General features: G+C 44.8%; 1 protein-coding gene and 1 long non-coding RNA gene across 2 annotated transcripts in view; one reads left to right on the top strand and one right to left on the bottom strand.

The window, feature by feature from the left end:
• The first annotated feature begins 388 nt into the window (after positions 1 to 388).
• On the top strand, positions 389 to 20,025 carry LOC137530609 (uncharacterized). The gene is made up of 9 exons (XM_068251324.1): positions 389 to 538; positions 6,604 to 6,852; positions 9,540 to 9,746; positions 10,511 to 10,744; positions 11,241 to 11,394; positions 13,452 to 13,561; positions 14,903 to 15,016; positions 17,424 to 17,570; positions 19,130 to 20,025. The coding sequence occupies exons 1-9, from the start codon at positions 431 to 433 to the stop codon at positions 19,262 to 19,264; spliced, it is 1,458 nt and encodes a 485-aa protein (XP_068107425.1). The 5' UTR covers positions 389 to 430; the 3' UTR covers positions 19,265 to 20,025.
• The window catches only part of LOC137530681 (uncharacterized), a 58,222-nt gene continuing 47,320 nt past the window's right edge, over positions 10,191 to 21,092 (bottom strand). Inside the window, exon 3 of the long non-coding RNA XR_011023650.1 lies at positions 10,191 to 10,772. This is a non-coding gene — a long non-coding RNA (uncharacterized lncRNA). The remainder of the gene's footprint in view (positions 10,773 to 21,092) is intronic.

Below are 21,092 nucleotides of genomic sequence, written 5' to 3'. Positions count from 1 at the left end.
TATCATAGACTTACAGAACAAAAAAAAAAACTATAAATAGTCTTCTTTCTTTTGGCAAAACCTATCAGCAAATCTCATGTTTGCATTGTGCAGAGATCGCTTTCCAAGGAAATGAAGAAAGCTGAATTTCTCAGCCTCTTTCCTGCTCCTGGGCTGACTTGCCAGCCAGATCATCAGCCTGAGTCACACTGCTGTTTATTGAGGAACTGCAGCCATGCACAGGTATTTCCCCACATCTGACAATACCCCCAGTCTTGTGGAAAGATACCCTGAGCTGCGATTGGCTGCAGCTCACATCCCTGTACCAATAAACAAACAGATTGCTGGTGATGAGAGGACTATAAAAAAGAGAGCAGCTAGTGGTACAAGACTTAGAGGACCTCTAGGTACAGCCAGAGCATCCCACAGCAGCAGACCTGACTGACTGGACATGGAGAACAGGGCGTTTGAGATGCAAGAGGACGGATTGGCTCAGCTTCCGACCAATAAAAACCAGCACTACAAAAACAACGGCAGCAGCTACCATGAATCAGGACAGGTGTGTAACCCATAAAATGTATAGCTCATATGTAATCGCTATTGTGTTTATTTTCCTAGTTTACATAGCACTTAAGTGCCATATGGACTACATCAAGCCACTTGCATCAGTACTTAGTCCCATATGCAATTTTATCCAATGTTTTCTCCTAGGAGATATTTTCACAGCTTGTCCTAACATGCCTTTTAAACCACCAGCAAGCAAGAAAATACCCGAAAAATAACTTTTTATAGTACTTTTCCACTATCTATTTGGTACTTTTTCATTTGCAAAGTGCTGAAAACTTATTTTAAAGTTAAGCTAAAAAAAATTAGCTCCTAGGTAAAAACTTAATATTGACAAAGGGCCCATGTGCAATTCACTTTTTCATCTGAGTTCATTACTAAGAGGTAATTTTCATCTTCTCTTTAAAATAACTTTTCAGCACTCTGAAATTGAAAAAGTATCAAACGAAAAAGAAAAAAAGAGAGAAAAAAGTTTTTTCAAAGTTATTCTGAGTATTTTTTTGCTTGCTGGTGGTTTAAAAGGCATTTTAGGACAATTTGCCCATATGCAATTTTCTTTTTCTCCTGAATTTTCAGTAATATTTTCACATTTTCAAATGCCCTTTAAACCACCCGCAAATAAGAAAATACTCCAAATAATTTTGATGGTACTTTTTCCCCAACTTTGGGGTACTTTTTGGCAGAGTGCCATTGAAAAAAAAAATATGCAAATTATCTCCTAGGAGAAAACGGGCCGATCCAGTATGCAATTAAGTTTTCTCCTAGGAGATAATTTTGTATCTTAACCTTATAATAACTTTTCAGCACTTTGCAACTGAAAAAGTACAAACTAGTAGTTGAAAAACTACTATCAAAATTGTTTTGAGTATTTTCTTGATTGCTGGTGGTTTCATATGGGCCACATAGAGATAAACCAGAGATAACATAGAGATAAGGGGCCATATGCAATTCACTTTTTCACCTGACTTTTCTCCAAGGTGACATTTTTAAATTTGTCAATAAAATTCAGTTTAAGCCATCAGCAAGCAAGAAAATACTCAAAATAATTTTGATAGTACTTTTTAAATTACTTTTTGGTATTTTTTAGTTGAAAAGTGCTGAAAAGTTGTTTTAAATAGAAGATGAAAAATTATCTCCTAGGAGAAAACTCAGGTGAAAAAGTGAATTGCATATGGGCCAAGGAGAGATAAATCATGAGTTAAGTCAGTTATGGAGAGATACATTTTGAGTTAAGGGGCCATATGCAATTCTCTTTTTCACCTGAGTTTTCTCCCAGGAGATAATTTTTCATCTTTGATTTTAAATAACTTTCCAGTACTTTTCAACTAAAAAAAAGTACCAAAAAGTTGGTAAAAAAGTACTACTAAAATTATTTTGACCATATTCTTGCCTTCTGGGGACTTAAAATGCATTTTATTGACAAGTTTAAAAATATCTCCTAGGAGAAAACTCTCCTAGGTGAAAAAGTGAATTGCATATGGCCCAAGGTGAGGTAAGGTGAGGTAATTTAAAAAAAAAGTTTTGTCAACCAATTCCTATGTCACAGTCATATTGCAATGACATTTTTCAGCGGCTGATGACAGCTTTGAATAATGGTTTAACTTTTGTTTCTTTTTTGTTTTTATTTTTTTTAAATGATTTTTAGACTGATTGAATAGAGTTTTCCATCAGGCTCGATCAGGGATTTTATCAATTGTTTTACAAAATCGATTGACATTTGTCGATTGAATAAAACGTTTCAGTTGCTTTTTTCTATACAATCTATCATTTTGTTGCACAAATGTAAAATAAAATGATTTGGTTGCATTATGTAGGGATAGCTTTATTTAGATTATTGCAGTTGTGTCATTGCACTCATACCTTGTTGTGTAAAGAAGGATATTGCACTAGCAGTAGTTTCTTTAAAGCTGGTCATACACTATGCAATCTTGATTGTAGGATCGTACCACTTCCATGTAGCATGAGTTTTATCTGTTCAAATAATTCTCAACATGTTGGCCCTTAACCTCCGGACCTAAAAATCTACTCAGCAGAACTGAAAAGGCTTGGTGGTTCTTTAACAGTTTCACAGCATCAGAACTTTGTTTTTCTTACCAAAGCATCATTTTTAGCTGCATTTTTAGCTAAGCTCCACCCATCAAAGAAAACTGCCCGGGCTTTTTTTCCCTGATGCTGTGCAAAGCATTATGGGATTTCCTATGTTGTGATCAGCACACAGGACAGTTGGAACTGTGTTTCATGCTCCCTGTCACCTCCTTATAACCAAAAAGATGGCAGCCCCCATGAATCACAAACATTTGCCTGTTCTTTTAAAACAGGGTGGGTAAGAGATTATATTACCTATCTATTTTAATTAACATAAATAATGTACCTTAATGACAGTATGTTTGTTTAGGCTGAAGTTCCTCTTTAAGCAGGGACATTACAATAGCCCACAAGATCCCCATCATTGCGAGAGAGCCCAAGGGCCCCGGTCCTGGGATGCAGAATTCTGCATCCTCTGATTGGTCCAATACTTCCCACTTGACTCTGTAGTATTTGGCCAATCAGAGAATGCAAAAAATGACACACGAAAAAAGACTTTTCGGAAATTGAAAATCCTAGGAACTTGCAATTGGCATTGGTGGAAATCAGAATTTCCATGGAAATCCCTAGTCACTAGCATCAGCAAATAGTCGCAGGAAGTAGATGCTAGACTAGTTGCCTAGGCTCCCGTGCCTAACAGCATGCTTGTTCCGGGTGTGGTCCAGACACTACTGCCACCTAATGCTGGATCCACACGGTGCGTTCGCGCACTCGATTTCCCGCTCGATTCCCGTCGATTCGTTTATTTCCAACATGTCCGATTTGGATTTCGATGGATCGTTAGGTCGATTCGCATGCAAAGTATGCCAAATCGACCTAACGATCCATCGAAAGCCAAATTGAAAATGTTGGAAATAAACGAATTGACGGGAATTGAGCGGGAAATCGAGTGCGCAAACGCACCGTGTGTATCCAGCATAAGGATCAGCATGGCAGCCAGACAATTGAAGCAATTTACAATGGAATAAAAGTAGGTGAGGCGTACAGTACATTTGCGCCTCACCAAGGAATGCTTTTAGCAATAATATAGTGAAGGAAGAATTTCCTGGTAGAAACGATGGTGTTGATTCTTATAGATACCCATATGTTACTGGGTTACTTTAAAACAGAGGTTCCCAGGGGTGCCGTGGCTGCCCTCCGAGCCACATGTCCCTATTCTATTTCTCCTGCTGATTGCGTCTCTCATCTGATCCAAGGGCACCCACAGCGATCAGCAGCTTCTCCTCTTCCAGGGTCAGGCGAGACAGTCAGTGGGGAGGAACGGAGGAGGACAGAGAAGGACACAGGGGACATGAAGGAGGACACAGGGAAAAAGGAGGACACAAAGGAGGGCACATAAGACAAAGGTGTACACAAAGGGGGACAATGGAGGACACGGGACAAGATGCAAAGTGGGATGAAGGAGGAGACATGGGAGAAAGGAGGACACAAAGGGGGACAAAGGAGGAAATAGGACAAATAAGGACACAGGCAGTTACAAAGGGGGATGGAAGAGGGACACAGGACAAACGAGGACAAAAAGGGACACAAACGGGGACACAGGAAAACACAGGGGGAAAACAGGGCCACAAAAGGGGATGGAGAACACAATGGACAAACGAGGACACAGGGGGGCACAAAGGGGGACAGGGGAGGACACGGAGCACAGGGGGACATGAAGGGGATGAAGGAGAACACAGGGGACAAATAAGGACGGAGGACAAACGAGGATGCACAAAGAGGGATGAAGGGAAACACAGGGGTAAAACTGGACTACAAAGAGGGATGGAGGAGGGCACATGGGACAAGCAAGGACATAGGGGGTCACAAAGGGGAACAAAGGAGGATATGGGACATGGGGACAGAAAGGGGGACAAAGGAGGACACGGGGCAAACAAGGACACAAAGAGAGAAGGAAGAGGACACAAAGAGAGAAGGAGAAGGACACGGGACAAACAAGGCCACAGAGGGACACAAAGAGAGAAGGAGGAGGACACGGGACAACAAGGCCACAGGGGGACACAAAGAGAGAAAGAGGAGGACACGGGACAACAAGGCCACAGGGGACACAAAGCGGGACAGAGGAGGACATGGGATAATGTGTAAAATGGTGAGAGTGCATTTTGGTAATTGTTTTGTTTTTAACAAGGGGTGTCATCAAGGGTGCCTCAACTCAAAAAAATGTGGCAACCATTGCTATAAAATGTTATGTTTGCTTTAAAAAAAAACAACAAATGCTTTTGTTCAAATGCAGCAGAAAAGTGGTAACACGGATCTAATATGCAGATTGTAATCAGTATTATTATTTGATTGAATGATCTTCATTGCCACAAGTACTGCTATCTGGTCAAATCATTGTTTGTAGCAACAAACTCATTCATTTGCGTGTACCTATCTAACCTCCTCTCCACCTTCAGCAAGAATCCACCTGCAGAACCAAGACCATTTGAAAATGATCAAAGTTCTTTTTCTTAATGTTTGCCTTTGTTGTTTTAAAAGACATTACCAGGAAATAATATCAATATTTGAGGAGAGGGCTTGCATTTGGAGAGTCATAAAATAAACAGGACAAGTGCTGAGCTGTGCCATAATCCGGTAGCTCATTGTGGTTAGATGATTGATTTAATTACATTTCTCAATGGTGGATTAAGTTACGAGTACAAAATAATTCGTCAGCAGCGTTTGTCAGTTATTTGGATTCTGAGAAATTGAAACCTTTCCTTGATTTTAAGGCTGGCAATTCAATCAGTTCCTGCAAAGGGAATCTGTACTTTTTTTTTTTTTGAGGGGTGTCTTTTCAATTAAATTTGGGTGATGAACCTCAGGAACCGGTTGAGGAAAAAGGAAACAGAAGACACCAGGAGCGCCAGACAGTGTAGTATTTCCAGGAAATGAAATAGTGTATGAAACAAATACTACTTACAAACCTTCGTTGCTGTTAGGCAACCACAGTATTAGGCAGGTGGAGAATTCTGTCCCCATCCAGGATGGGTATCCTCTTCAGGATAGGTTGGGTCGCACTCCAGAAAAAGGACCACTGGATAATTATCACTGGGGGCACCGCTGGGGAGGATGGGGAAAACTGTACACAAAATGGGAGGAGTCGCCCCAATTTAGTATGCAGTGAGTAAATGTGGGTATTGAGACAGTCTTACCTGTACGTGCGTGCAACTGCATAAGGCACTGTACTGTAGACCTGAGGAAGGGGGCAGGTCCCACGAAACGCGTTGTCTTTTCATTTTGAACTTCTGGAGTGTAGGGTGTTAGGGAAGGAAGTTTGAAATTTGGGCACCACGGAAGCTTGTACTTGCTATTTGTAGCCACAGTTTGCATATTTTATCGGGCGCCTGCTGTGCTCAAATTTCCCCCTTAGCCGAAATTACTATGGGCAATTATGGCAGTGCCCAAACTTCTGTGGCGCATTTTTTTCGTGTCTTATAGGCATCAGTGGGAGGTCTTTTAAGGTTAGGCATCCATGGGGGGTCTTTTAAGGTTATTCATTGCTGGGGGGGGGGGGGGGGAGGGTCATTAGGTTTAGGCATTTGAGGGGGGGGGGTGGTTAAGATTAGGTATTGGGATAGGCTGGTTAGGGTTAGGCATCGGTAGACAGTGTGTGTGTGTGTGTGTGTGTGTGTGTGTGGGGTGGGGGTTCTCTGTGTGAGAATAGGGTTAGGTTTAGCTGTAGTAAAATATAAGTAACATTAACTGATATTTTACTGTTGGAATTAGCACTGCAAAACAGTAGAACATCGGTAAATGTATTGATGTTCTACCATTGACTATTTCCGGCCCCACATTCCAGTTACACATTAGGGACACTCTACCTGTTTGACTCAGCATGAGTTGAGTAGGTTTTTTTAGGCCCCGATCCTGGCTGTGGACGAGCACATTCTTACTGGGCAAGTATGAATAAGGTCCATACCACTGCATTGGCTGGACCCATTCTTTTCATTTGACGAAGGGTAGAGGCTGACTGTAATGTCTATTATCTTGCAGGAGAAGCAGCGGCCATGCACTCTGATGAAAATCTTCCTCGTCTGCTTCCTGGCTTGTCTAATAACCACAGCTATCGGAGTTCTGGTTTTATCCCTGGTCTACCTCATTCACTTCAACCCAAGCGGCTCTCAGCAGACGGTCCCAGAAATGGAGAAAGTCCCACCACAGTCTGGATGCTGTTCTGGCAGCAACACCACCAAGGATGTGGATAGTCGGTTTGGCTTCATGAGTCAACTCAGTAAATCAAAGGTGAGGAGCAGATACCCCAGTGAAAGTATTGAGCATCTGTTCAGAGAAATCAATCGAACTCCTGTGACCGAAATTTCTCCAGCATGCTGGATTGATTGTTTTGACCGATTCGGCCCAAATCGATCGAAACGATTTATCAGGTGGCCATGTTGCAGAATCAATTTCTGCCAAATTTGATCATTATGATCATATCGGCCTGGTATGAACAAGGTCAGATTTATATGTTTTGTGCCCATAGGCTAAGTATGTAGTTTCTCCCCTTTCTTGTGCCGAGGCACCCCTCCCATTCCATGCACAGCCCCCTCCTCCATGTGTACCATTAATGTACAGCAGACCCCTCCCATTCCATGTGCAGCCCCCTCTTCCATGTGTGTCATCCATGTACAGCAGCCCCCTCCCATTCCATGAATAGCTCCCTCCTCCATGTGTATTATCCATGTACAGCAGCCCCCTCCCATTCCATGCACAGGTCCCTCCTCCATGTGTACCATCCATGTACAGCAGCCCCTTTCTTTCATGAACAGCTCCCTTGAGCATCAGTTTCCTTTTTCATGTGTTGCTCCCCATTTCACCCTCCTCTTTCATATGTGGTAACCACTCCTTCATGTCCAGATGCCTGCCCAAAGCCAGGTCCTTTGTGGCCTTTTCAGAAATCCGGCCCTGGGTAGGGATGCTGAAAATTGAGTAATATGTGACCACCCTTACTGTACAAAGTGTTGGTTACCTCACTGGAGACATTGCCAAGGTGATTTCAGGGTAGTTGTGAAATATTACAGCGTGGCAGAGATTTTTCACAATCCTCAAGCAGCCTCTCGTACACTCAGCATATTGCTGGCTTGTGTTGCACAGCTCGGACCGTAAAATGATTTCACATTTACACAGAAATATTTTAACTGAAGCCTGCAGATTGCACAAGCTTTTATCGAATTACTGTTACTCACCGAGGTCCCTCAACCTCAGACAAGCCTGAAACTTGTTACGGAGCTCTCTGTTACGGAGCATTTCTTGTGAAAGTACACTAAATACTGATAGTGTAATGGTTAAGGGCTCTGCCTTTAACACAGGAGACCAGGATTCAAATCTCGGTTCTTGCTGTTCAGTAAGCCAGCACCTATTCAGTAAGGAGGACAGGGCCGGTCCTAGACTTTTTGCTGCCCAAGGCAAACTTGTGAAGATGCGCAACACAAATAACACACTGGATGGCTGGATGGATGGCTGTGAGTCTGTGACAAATAAACTGTGCACCCTCAGTCAGTCGGCTGTCCTCCATTCCTCCTTTGTCAGGACAGCAGTGCCACCTCCTCCCTTCTGCTTTGCAATTCAAAAGAAATGCTGCTGCTCTCCTGCCTCCGGCCTCCTCACTCACTGTCAGACTCCTCACACGGCACAACAAGCTGATTTTCCCCAATGATGATCTCTTCACCTCTCTCACGCTCCTCTCACTTCTCCTCCTACTCTGACTGCATACCGTTTGGCCCCATTCACACTTGCGTTCTGTCATGCAAACGGACCTGATCCACATCGGAGCCGGACCTGATATGCATGGGAGCCGTACGGCACCTATCCGCATGCGATGCGGATCCGGTCCGTTTGCATGCGTATTTCTTGCGGTGTGAACGCGGCTGCCATGCGGATCCGGGGAAAATAAATAAATAACAAAAGTACCTAAACTTGGGGTCTGCAGAAGGTGCACCTGGTGCACCTGTAGAATCAGGTCCTCCGCTGTAGGCCTCACCTCCACCTCCGACATACTGCCAAACAGCTCCAGCACGCTCCAGCACGTAAGTCACTGCTGCTCCACTGCTGCCCATGTGTCCCCATCCAAAATGGCCGCTAGAATCCGCATAGGAAGTGGGGTAGAACGTCAGGTGTTTGCATCCTGTGTGTTCTGTGCTTTCTGTTCCCCATAGGTTTCCACATCCGCATGGTGCAGTCAGGATCCGTTCCGGGTGCGTGGGCCGGATGATCTGGACCCAAAAAATAGCGCATGTTGGAAAAGCCTCCGGAGTCCGGATCCGATCCGGCCCCGGAGTGTACGGAACGTACGTGTGTGAACGTCCGCATAGCCTTTGCATTGCTATGCGGAACGTACGTTCCGTTTGTACAGTATAAGGTCTGGATCCGATCAGGCGGATCCGGACAGGGAACGCTAATGTGAACCAGGCCTAAGTGTAAACACAGTACAAACATGCCACCCCTGTAATTCCTGCCCCTGATGCAAGTGTTTCACCTTGCTTCATGAGAGAACTGGCTCTGACTAAGGAGACCTTCCTACTGCTGCCTACTGTGCCCTAGTGGCTGGCTGCAGCTCTGGCGCTTTGAGTATGCCAGGAGAAAAGCAAGATATCAATGTTCTGTGTCTTGTCTTGTCTAGTTTTTGCATACCTTACTTTGATTTAAATTAAATAAATTCAATCAAATATTGTTAAGCCATAAAGTTCTAGACATCACTCTCATCACTAGTAGAGATGTTCAATTAAAGCGGACCTGAACTCAGAACTTCCTCTCTGCTCTAAAAGATACGCAACAGCATAATAACCTTTAAAGAAAAACATTTCTTTGTTACAGCTGATACACATTCTGCAATAATTCAAGTTAACATATTAAGTTGCCCACAAGTTAACATATTAAATGTATTGTTTGCTTTCTTGGCTCACAACTTGTTTGTTTTTTAATACGTTAAATAGGTGTTTCAGTTTGAAGGTGGCGCAATACAGTGGGCCCGCTACAGAAACAACCCAAAAGACTACTCAAACGACAACGAGATGGAGTTTGGCGCCAGCATCAACCACCATCAATCCAAAATGACTGTAGGAACATTGCGAATCGTGAGCAAAGGGTTAAGGGCTCCTCACTGGCACTTCAACGCTAATGAGCATGGATACCTGCTACAGGTAGGTCTTTAGGTATCGATGACTTGATTTCCAGTCATTGTGACAGTGCAAGAGCATGTGGCATGGAATAGCATGTGCGTGGAGGTAATGGCGTTGATATCATGACGATTGACACACCCAACGGACTTCTTGCTGATGTCCCCCCAAGTGTATCGATGCCCTCACCCATGTCCGCATGCAGTGTATAAAGGCTCACCTCTCCACTGGTGGGACTCCTGGCCTCCTCTGGTGTCTGCCATCATGGAAAGCGCCACGGTACCACGTGACTTGGCACAAATTATGAAGTCACACATGCGACAGTGCCACATAGTACAAGCGACCACAGTAACGGTGGACATCGGAGGAGGCCAGGAGTCACACCGGTGGAGAGGCAAGCCTTTATGGGCATGGGGGAAGCATACACTTGGGGGGCGGCCAAGCAGGTGGTGGGGGTGGCGGCATTAGGCCAATTTCTGATAGATTTCATGCTTAAATCGATCAGAAATTGATGTGCAGTGTATGTGCAGGCAACAGATTCCTCTCTGATCAGATTCCAGCAGAGAGGGATCCTCTTTCATGGTCAATCTGCCTATACATTGAGTAATGTATGGGTACATTAAAGCAACACTAGCAAAGGAACAACAATAGCTGGGCTTCTTGCTCTGTTTGTGTTCTAAATATGTATTGTTTATTCTGTAATTATAGTTTTTCACTGTTTTGTTATTCTGTGTCAAAATATCTGATGGACTTCTGTAGCGTAAATGTTGTTTTTCCCCCTCACCTAGGGTAAAGCATGGATTGGAGTTGTTGATGATGGTGCCAACACTGTGACCACTTACACCGTAGAGGCTGGCCAAGTCATCTTCTTTCCCAAGAACACACTGCACTGGGTGAAGAGCATCGGCGATGAGGACTGCCTCTTTGTTCTCTTCTTCACAACTCATGATGAGCTGAAGACCCTCGATGTGGACGATGCCTTCTACTTGACACCAGAAGACATTGCAGCAAGATCCTTAAAGGTAGACCAAACACCATGCCAGATATAACCTGTAAAAATAATATATTTCTTAGAATTAGCAGAATTGATCTGTATTTTGTTTCCCTTTTGCCCATATGTTGGCCTGGCATGATGATTTTCAATCATATTCTACTTTGCGTGGTCCACAACCATTGGATTCCATTCAGTATAGGGTTGTTAGAATTCGTAATCTGTTGGTTCAGAACCCGAACACACGCATTCAGCACCATCTCAGCAGGACGGGGTGCATTTTATTTAACTCCAAAATTTCCTCCTACCAGTTTGGAAGGAGGAAGTATTGGTGTTACATGAAACACGCCCCACCCTATTGTTTGGGCCTGAATACCAGTGTGTAATGGTTCCCATTCCGAACCACACGGTCCCAAATTTGAACACCAAAACTAATTCTGTATAACTTCATGTTTGTGTGCCATCTATGAGAATTGTTTAACCAAGCCTCTTTCTTTACACCCTCCTGCCTTTTTTCCACATTTCAGCCACAGGGTGGGGTGGGATTCATCAGATCATTTGTGAAACCGAAAGAAGATCAAGCCGTAAACCTTCCAAAAAACCTGGCAGAACTCATCCAGAAGGCCGACTACAATCAGTCTAGCGACTCTCTTGTGTGGCAGTACTTCTATGACCTAAAAGGTAGATTTGCCTATTGTCGACTCATTTTCTGTATATAGCACCAACAACATTTTTCATCTAGAGATGACCCATTCATACAGATCATTTGTATGTCAACCCTGAGAGAGGGACGCATGAGGAAGAAAGAGAGGCAGAGGAGATTCGGTTCCCAAAGAGGGACAGTCCCTCTAAAAAAAGAACTAGTTGTTGTGAGCTGTTCTGCATGGAAATACAGGCAGCAGAAATAACATGCAACCAAATGCGTATGGAGAGGATCATTGGTGAAGGCTGTTGCACAAGTTTATTTCAGTAGCTGATACCCCCTTTCCCACGAGACATCTTTGCCTTTTTTTTAATAGATCATCGGGAAGGGGGGGAGGGGGGTCGTATGGCTGATAATGGGGTGAAACCCCTCCCACAGTGTGATGTCATGACCTTGGTCCTGACAGTTTGCTGTCTGTGAACTTTGCACTGTGGGAAAGAACGGCTTTTTCCAACTGCCAAGCAAGGAATATCTGCCTCTGTGCCTAGAACGCTCAATAAGGGAACATTCTGTACAGATCACTTGACAGGACTAAATATGTCACAACCAGTGATAAATCTCAATGTAAATAAGGGTGAGGAAAGATTTTACAATGACCAAACACTGACTAAATAATCTATAAATGAATAATGTAAAAAATAAGCAATTTTATTCATTATGTTATTTTTACTAGAGTGCCCCTTTAAGAAGCATGACAGATAATGAGGATGGGCTAGCAGTGCAGAATGTATTGTGGTGACCGGCACATGATGTGTGTTTTCACCCAGCGTCCCGGCAGAGGTCGAGGCAATGCAGTGTTGTAATATTTTCCTTTCTGAGCTCAGCTAGAAGCAGGGGCAGTTATGAATGGGCGGTTTCTTCAGCTGAGGTAGTGCAGATGTGGGCTGAGGTGACTGAGGTGGTCTCACTTTCCTCTCATTACAGGAGGGGAGACCGCTGACGTGCTCCGCGGCCGCTCTGCTCTGTTTTTCTACGCTGGAATTTATTATGACTTGCTCAACATGTAGAAATAAATCTAACCTTTCTTCTTGAGGTTACCTCTAAATACTGAAAGTTCAGACTCAGCTAAAGTGGTCTCCTCTGTCCCCGCCTCTGCTGCTAACTGCTTATTATACAGCTAAAAATCCTGGCCTAGGGAATATTTTACTATTCAAGAAGTTATTATTAGCCTTCACCAGGGGAGTAACTACAGAGGGACAGCCCTTGTGACCGCGGGGGCCAGAGCTTTTAGGGGGCCCCAATTAGTACTTCAATCCCTCCGGCAAAGTGGTCCATCCTTTAGATCAGGCACAGCTCCTCCCTTTTGCAGAGACAGTACCCAGTGGCGTAGCTAACAAGCTATGGGCACTGGTGCAAATTTTACATGGGGCCCCCCAAGCACTCTATACATAACAATTGATACGGCGCACCAAAACCTGCCCAGAACAACCACAGTGTCAGAGGCAGGGCCTGGCTGAGGCATAGGCTGGAGAGGCTCCAGCCTCAGGGCGCAGTGTAGTAGGGGGCGCAAAATTCATTCAGCTGTCATTCCTAATTGTGTATGAAGCAGAAAGAAATAAGAAAAGGGGATACATAGCAGTGACTGCAAGCCAGATAACTAGATATTAAGGTGTTGGGGAGGTTGTGGGCCCTGTGGCGCCTCTTATTCTAATAGCAATCCGTGTGTGATGGCTGGGGTGGGAGGGATGGAGGGGCGCACTTTGGTGTCTCAGCCTTGGGTGCTGGAGGACCTTGTCCCGGCTCTGGTCAGAGGTGCAAGAAGAGGATGAGGAACAGCTTGATAATAATTACTACTATTTAACCTCCCTGGCGGTACGCAGTTTAAGTGACTGCGTCCGCGGGAGGGATTTTTTTGATTAAATGGGGTTTTTTTAATGTTAGCTAGCACTAGGCTAGCTAACTATGCTGCCCAAGTCCCCCGTCACCTATTACGGTGTTGTTAATCTTGAAATTTTGTTGACGGTCCCACTTTAAGAGAGCAAAAGACTTTATTACTGTACTGTTTGTGCTTAATATAGTCCTTATATTTTACTAGGATCCAAAGAATTTAAGTTCCCCGGAGGAATTATTCAGTGGGCTCGCTACCGCAAGAATGGCGCTGGCCTAAACAACAATGAGAAAGTCTACAGTGAATCTATCAATTCGGTGAGAATCTTTCAACTTTAACTTGTGTTTGATTTGATTTTTTATTTTTTTATTTTTTATTTTTATTTATTTCCTAGCTTTATATGTTTAAAAACGTATATTTTATGTATTTTTTTAATTGATGCTATAGAAACATCATTTAAGTCCAAGTAAAAGCACTTTTTAAGTGCATTTAATGAACCATTTTAGATTATTTATGTGGCGTACCGGCATGACTCCTGATTTCACTGCATAACCCCCAGGGTCAGATTTAGATATGTTGCTGCCTGAAGCAATACGTTGTAAGCCTTTGGGCAGGGTGCTCCTCCTTTTGTGTCCTACCTGATCATGCACCTCCATTACTATGTGTGAACCCATGCTGTGCATTTGAGTGAACCTGACTTGCCTAATCTCCATGCTCCATCCAGTGACTGACTATGACTAATCATTACTTTGTACCCATGAGATGCGCAGTGTGATCTGGATTTTTTTGTATTCCTGTACTGTCATATTTCTGTATGTGACCCCTAAATATTGTCTGTAACCTAAACTAATGCCCAGCGCTGCGTAATACAATATGTTGGCGCTTTATAAATACAATAAATAAATAAGGACGTCCCTCCCCAACGTGTGTGCAGAGAGGAGAGACACATCAGGCTGTGCATTGCAGGCACTGGCACTACGCTTACCTCCCTCTGCTTCCTCTAAGACAGCATCTCATCCCTGCTGGACCGCATCTGATCCCCAGGAGGCCGGGTATGGGCTGCACCGGCGCTACATCACTCACACGCTCTCAGCAGATTAGCTGGGTCACCAGCCAAACGTGAAGTCCTGTTTCCTCTACAGCGGCGCCTCATGTGACCCGGCAGCACGTAACAGGTCACATGAGGCACCACTGTAGCTATGGATACAGGAGGTTGGACAGGCGTATGGAGATCCCATCGCTGGAATGCTGAGAGCAGGTGAGTGAAGTGGCGCCTTGCATCTAGGGAGGGGGAGACGGGGAGTGCAAGGAGGAGGGCATTTGGGGAGGGGAGCCGCCTCTTGCCACCCTCTAGTTGTTGCAGCCCTGAATCACGTGATCCACAATGTTTCATGGAAGAACCGCCCTGCACGCACCGATGTCATGTGACACAGGCGCTCACAAGGGCAATTAAAAATATGCAGCTCGTTGGGCTCATTAAGGGTAAGCTGCAAATCAAACCGTGACGTAGGAATCAACATAGCAGCCTATAGCCCAGGGGAAGCCCAGTCCCGGTGGGCATTTTTTGTTTTGTATTAAACCACTATCCTGTCCTCTGTTCCTATCACTTGGGTTGTCCTCTGGTTCGGTTACCTATATGTTGCTTTGTTTGCTTGCAGCACTCAGACACTCTCACGCTTGGAACACTGAGGATTACCAGCAATGGGCTGAGACAGCCACACTTCCACTTCAATGCCCATGAAATGGGGTACGTCATCAGCGGCTGCGGTCAGGTAAGCCTCCTCCACTTCATGTGTTAAAAACCCTTTTTTTTTTAGAATAGTGATTGCTGTGGGTGTTTCTTGTGGGCACATGAGTAGGTCCTTGTGAGTTTCCACAGTCCTGGCTGCCACCTCCTTGTTTGCTCTCCCCATCCTTTGTATTATTTGAATGGTCAGGTGACATGCAAGCAAAGTGAGGCTGCGCTGATGTATGGTCCAAGGCCTCATATCCGCTTAATCCACCTCTGTAGAGAACTGTAACAAACTAAAAGACATAGTAGTTAGCACTGTGGCCTTGCAGTCCTCGGTGTGAATCCCAGCCAGGACACTATCTGCAAGGAGTTTATATATTCTCTCCGTCTCTGTGCGGGTTTCCTTCAGCACTCCGGTTTTCTCCCACATCCCAAAAACTTACAGATAAGTTAATTAGCCCCCCAGTAAATTGGCCCTAGACCAGGCATGGGCAAACTTGGCCCTCCAGCTGTTGAAGAACTACAAGTCCCACAATGCATTGCAGGAGTCTGACAGCCACAGTCATGACTCATAAAGGCAAATGCATTGTGGGATTTGTAGTTCCTTAACAGCTGGAGGGCTAAGTTTGCCCATGCCTGCCCTAGACTATGATACATACACTACACAATACATAGTTACATAGTTACATAGTTACATAGTTATTTTGGTTGAAAAAAGACATACGTCCATCGAGTTCAAACAGTATAAAGTACAACACCAGCCTGCTCCCTCACATATCCCTGTTGATCCAGAGGAAGGCGAAAAAACCCTTACAAGGCATGGTCCAATTAGCCCCTAAAGGGAAAAATTCCTTCCCGACTCCAGATGGCAATCAGATAAAATCCCTGGATCAACATCATTAGGCATTACCTAGTAATTGTAGCCATGGATGTCTTTCAACGCAAGGAAAGCATCTAAGCCCCCTTTAAATGCAGGTATAGAGTTTGCCATAACGACTTCCTGTGGCAATGCATTCCACATCTTAATCACTCTTACTGTAAAGAACCCTTTCCTAAATAAATGGCTAAAACATTTTTCCTCCATGCGCAGATCATGTCCTCTAGTCCTTTGAGAAGGCCTAGGGACAAAAAGCTCATCTGCCAAGGTATTATATTGCCCTCTGATGTATTTATACATGTTAATTAGATCCCCTCTAAGGCGTCTTTTCTCTAGACTAAATAAACCCAGTTTATCTAACCTTTCTCGATAAGTGAGACCTTCCATCCCACGCATCAATTTTGTTGCTCGTCTCTGCACCTGCTCTAAAACTGCAATATCTTTTTTGTAATGTGGTGCCCAGAACTGAATTCCATATTCCAGATGTGGCCTTACTAGAGAGTTAAACAGGGGCAATATTATGCTAGCATCTCGAGTTTTTATTTCCCTTTTAATGCATCCCAAAATTTTGTTAGCTTTAGCTGCAGCTGCTTGGCATTGAGTACGATTATTTAACTTGTTGTCAATGAGTACTCCTAAGTCCTTCTCCAAGTTTGATGTCCCCAACTGTATCCCATTTATTTTGTATGGTGCTAGACCATTAGTACGTCCAAAATGCATGACCTTACATTTGTCAACATTGAATTTCATCTGCCATGTATGTGCCCATATAGCCATCCTATCCAGATCCTGTTGCAATATGACACTATCTTCCTGAGAGTTAATGATTCTGCACAATTTTGTATCATCTGCAAAAATAGCAACATTGCTCACTACTGCATCTACTAGGTCATTAATAAATAAATTGAAGAGCACTGGACCCAGAACAGACCCCTGTGGGACCCCACTGCTAACAGTCTCCCATTTTGAGTATGATCCATTGACCACAACTCTTTGTTTTCTGTCCATTAGCCAGTTCCCTATCCATGAACACAGACTCTTCCCCAGTCCTTGCATCCTCAACTTTTGCACCAGACTTTTGTGGGGAACAGTGTCGAAGGCCTTTGCAAAGTCCAAGTATATCACATCTACAGCATTCCCAATATCCATATTAGCATTCACTACCTCATAAAAGCTGAGCATGTTAGTCAAACAGGACCTATGACTATGCACCTATGACTATGGTAGGGATTGTATTCACGCTTAAGGTCTATTGATCTAATAAATACTGTCTTCCTTTGGGTCCAAGACCCATTTCTATAGAGTAACTGGACAATTCAGAGGGAAGGGGAAACTATCTAATAAAAGTAACATTATTGATCACAAATATACAGTAATACAAACTTTTATAATATTTGTGATCAATAATGTACATTTATATATCTTCCTTCTTCATTGTCCGGTTAGTCTATGGTAGGGATTAGATTGTGCCCCTCTGAGGGACAGTTACACCACTGTGCTGCCCACTTGCTATTGCTTGAAGGGACACTGTGGCCAGTCAGCATGCACTAATCATACTTTTGTTCCACAGATTGGGATAGTTGGAGAAAAGCCGGTCCCGGACTTCACAGTTGGCATTGGAGACGTGTTTTTCTTTCCGATTGGGACACAGCATTATATAAAGAGCACCTGTGACGAGGATCTATTGATGATTCTGGCCTTCAGCACTGGAAACCAGGTGTGAAACCATAACTCATTATCATTTAGCAATCATAGAGGAATTCCTCCTTGTGTATGGTGCGTGTACTGTATATCATCTGCTCAGGAAAGCCATATACATCAACAGTGTTAAAGCAGAGCTCTGGAAATAACACTAGAAAGCAGTGCTGCTGAACAAGATTTCGGATATCCAAACTACCAAGATAATCCAAACTTTTTCCACTATCCGAACTTTGAATAGCAATTCGGATATTATTTAAAATCCGAATAGACTATCTGAGCAAACTCGGATTTCCCATCTGAAATCCGAAATCCGGGCGGATAGTTAGCTGAGATATCCGAGCAGAAGCTAAAATCACCTTCAATGGCAAAAAATCCTTTCAAAGGCATTCAGGCCAAGAGAAAGAAAGAAAAAGAGAGAGAGAGAGAGAGAGAGAGAGAGCGAGAGAGAGATTTATTTTAAGTCCCCACATCATCAATAAGTGTTTCCCTTTAACCACTTGCCGACCGCACGCTTATACCGTGCGTCGGCAAAGTGGCAGCTGCAGGACCAGCGACGCAGTATTGCGTCGCCAGCTGCAGGCTGATTAATCAGGAAGCAGCCGCTCGTGAGAGCGGCTGCTTCCTGTCAATTCACGGCGAGGGGGCTCCGTGAATAGCCTGCGGGCCGCCGATGGCGGCTCGCAGGCTAAATGTAAACACAAGCGGAAATAATCCGCTGTGTTTACATTGTACGGCGCTGCTGCGCAGCAGCGCCGTAAGGCAGATCGGCGATCCCCGGCCAATCAGCGGCCGGGGATCGCCGCCATGTGACAGGAGACAGCCTGTCACTGGCTGCACAGGACGGATAGCGTCCTGTGCAGCCCGGCTTACCAGGGGGGGCCAGGTAGGAGAGGGAGGGGGAGGATTTCGCCGCGGAGGGGGGCTTTGAGGTGCCCCCCCCCGCAACACCCGGCAGGCAGGAGCGATCAGACCCCCCCAGCACATCATCCCCCTAGTGGGGAAAAAAGGGGGGCGATCTGGTCGCTCTGCCTGCACGCTGATCTGTGCTGGGGGCTGCAGAGCCCACCCAGCACAGATCAGCTACAACAGCGCTGGTCCTTAAGGGGGGGGTAAAGGGTGGGTCCTCAAGTGGTTAAAAAAAAAACATGATGCTACATACCTCATTTACCCTAAAAAAATGTTTTACAAGCAATTTAAAGCCCACTTCCGGTTTTCTACCCGGATATCCGAATTCGGGCGGATATCTGGGATACTGGGTTCGGATATCCGATTCGGATTCGAATTCCAACATTTCAAACTCGGATATCTGATTCGGATCAGATATCTGGGTATCCGGATCTGAATTCAATCCAGATTTTGAAAAGGGGTATCCGAGCAGCACTGCTAGAAATGACCCCAGGTATTGTCACACTTAGGGCTGTATTTTCCATAACATTTCCTTTAACCGCATGGCCCCAAGAGTAGTGACATAATCTTCAAAGTCATGGCATAGTGTGTATAGTCATCAGGAAAAACAAATTCTTCATTTAGAAGCTCATTGCAATGTGTCTAAATATTTCAATGTGTTTTTGATAGCTGGAGACACTTGATATGGACGACTATTTTCATGGGACGGCAGACCACATCCTGGCCCAGCTGTTCCTCAAGAAACAAGGAGAGTTTGCGAAGATTCCAAAGTTTGAGGAAGACCAAGCTATCAATTTGCCATGAGCCCTGTGTTCTGTGACATGCTTACTCTACATCAGTGCACTGCAGGACAAGCACTTTGATTCATTACACCATGAGCCGACTGCTTTTGTAACCAAAAAAGTTTGATATCCGGCAGGGACAATTACAGGAACCAAAGACTCAGCAGCTTTTTTGGGCGCACTGTGATGACATCACGCTGTCTTGTCCAATAACAATGATTTTCTTTGTGAACTGAATGTATTATATGGATTGTTTTCCAATGAAGAGAGTATAACCATGAAAGAGGACTGTGAAGCCCATCCCTTGGAGTGTACATATTTGTTAGGCTTCTAACAGCTCTTCATTGGGTTGTTTAAGCACCAGAGCTATCAGAACACTGCAGTGCAGTGTTATTATTTACAAAAACCAAGAGTTAAACTCATCTCAGCCATCATCTCTTCCTCTGCATAAACAAAATACTACTTTCCCTCCATCCAAAATCCCACCTAACATAATGTACTATTCTCTCTTCACACCCTAGCAGCCTGCCCTCCAATGTAACTCCTCCCCCAACAGATCCCACCCACCCCCTTAAAATACCCCCTCACCAATGTAAAGAAAACTACTACTGTTTATGTCTTCACACTTTACCCAATCCCAGCAGCCGAAATAAGGAGCTAGTCTACTTTAGGGGACCCACCGCAAATCCCCATAGACACTTTCACCTGGGCTGCAAAACGGAACAAATGTCTTCCGTTTGCTTGTTTAAACCTCCACAAGCCTTATATCCCTGGGTAGCTAAGCATGTCCTCTAACGAATTTTGCCGTTTCGGTCAAAAAAAAAAGTTTGAACTGACTGTACAGGAGCCGCCGAACGGCTGCAATTTCGGGTCCGTCAGCCATCTTTGTTCTGCTCTGCAGGTCGTTTCTTCCTCCTCATTGGAGGGAATTGTTGGGTGGGGGCGTGCCAGCTTCTGTCGGCAGCTAACGAACCCTCCAATGAGGAGAAAGAAAGGACCTGCACAGCAGAAGGAAGATGGCCGACGGAACCGAGATTAAGGCCGTTCGGCGGCTCCTACACAGCCCATTTCAACTTTTTTTTGACCGAAAACCTCACAGTTCGTTACAGGATATGCTTACCTATCCGTGGGTATAAGGCTTGTGGGGGTTTAAACAAGGTGAAAGCGGACATTTGTTCCGTTTCTGCAGACCAGCTGAAAGTGTCTATGGGGATTTGCGGTGGGTCCCCTAAAGTAGACTAGCTCCCGAAATAATCCCTCAGGAAAAAATGACAGAGCCTTATCAGGAAGGGGGTGGGGGGCAGGGGCGGTTCTTCCATGAAGCAACCTGAATCACATGCTACAGGGCAGTAACAATTAGAGGGAAGTAAGAGGCAGTTTTCCTCCCCAAATGTCCCCCTCCTCTCACTCCCCTCCTCTACACAAGGAGGTGACCGTAGTGCCAGTGCCTGCAATGCACAGCCCGATGTGCCCCTCCCCTCTGGTCCGGCTTTGCACACACACCTCGGGAGGGGGGAGGGATCGGGGATCCCACAATGTATTGCTTCAGGCTGCAGGCAGCAAAATGTCTAAAACCAGCCCTGGGTGCGTGTAGTGAGGTCAGGAGTCATGCCGCCATGACACATAAATAATCTAAAATGGTTTATTAAATTGGGGGCGGAGGAGTTGGGGAGCGTGTCCTCACAATCTATTTCTTCAGGTGCCAAAAAGTCTAGAATCAGGCCGGGGAAGGGGGAGCGTCTCGGGCCTGAATACTTACCTGCTCTGACATCTTTGGATCACAGGTGACGCTCCACCCCCCTCCTCTGTAGTGGCCCATACCCATGCTTCCAAAAACGTCAACTTCCTGC

Source organism: Hyperolius riggenbachi, chromosome 1 (assembly GCF_040937935.1).
Source record: "Hyperolius riggenbachi isolate aHypRig1 chromosome 1, aHypRig1.pri, whole genome shotgun sequence".
Classification (NCBI taxonomy): domain Eukaryota; kingdom Metazoa; phylum Chordata; class Amphibia; order Anura; family Hyperoliidae; genus Hyperolius; species Hyperolius riggenbachi.
Note: the sequence above shows the minus strand (reverse complement) of the source record. Positions and strands in the feature narration are given on the sequence as shown.

Coding starts and splice junctions, on each gene's coding strand:
- LOC137530609 (XM_068251324.1), top strand. CDS start 431: ATGGAGAACAGGGCGTTTGAGATGCAAGAGGACGGATTGGCTCAGCTT. Junction 9,747..10,510: donor AGCATGGATACCTGCTACAG/GTAGGTCTTTAG, acceptor CCCCTCACCTAG/GGTAAAGCATGGATTGGAGT. Junction 10,745..11,240: donor TTGCAGCAAGATCCTTAAAG/GTAGACCAAACA, acceptor TCCACATTTCAG/CCACAGGGTGGGGTGGGATT.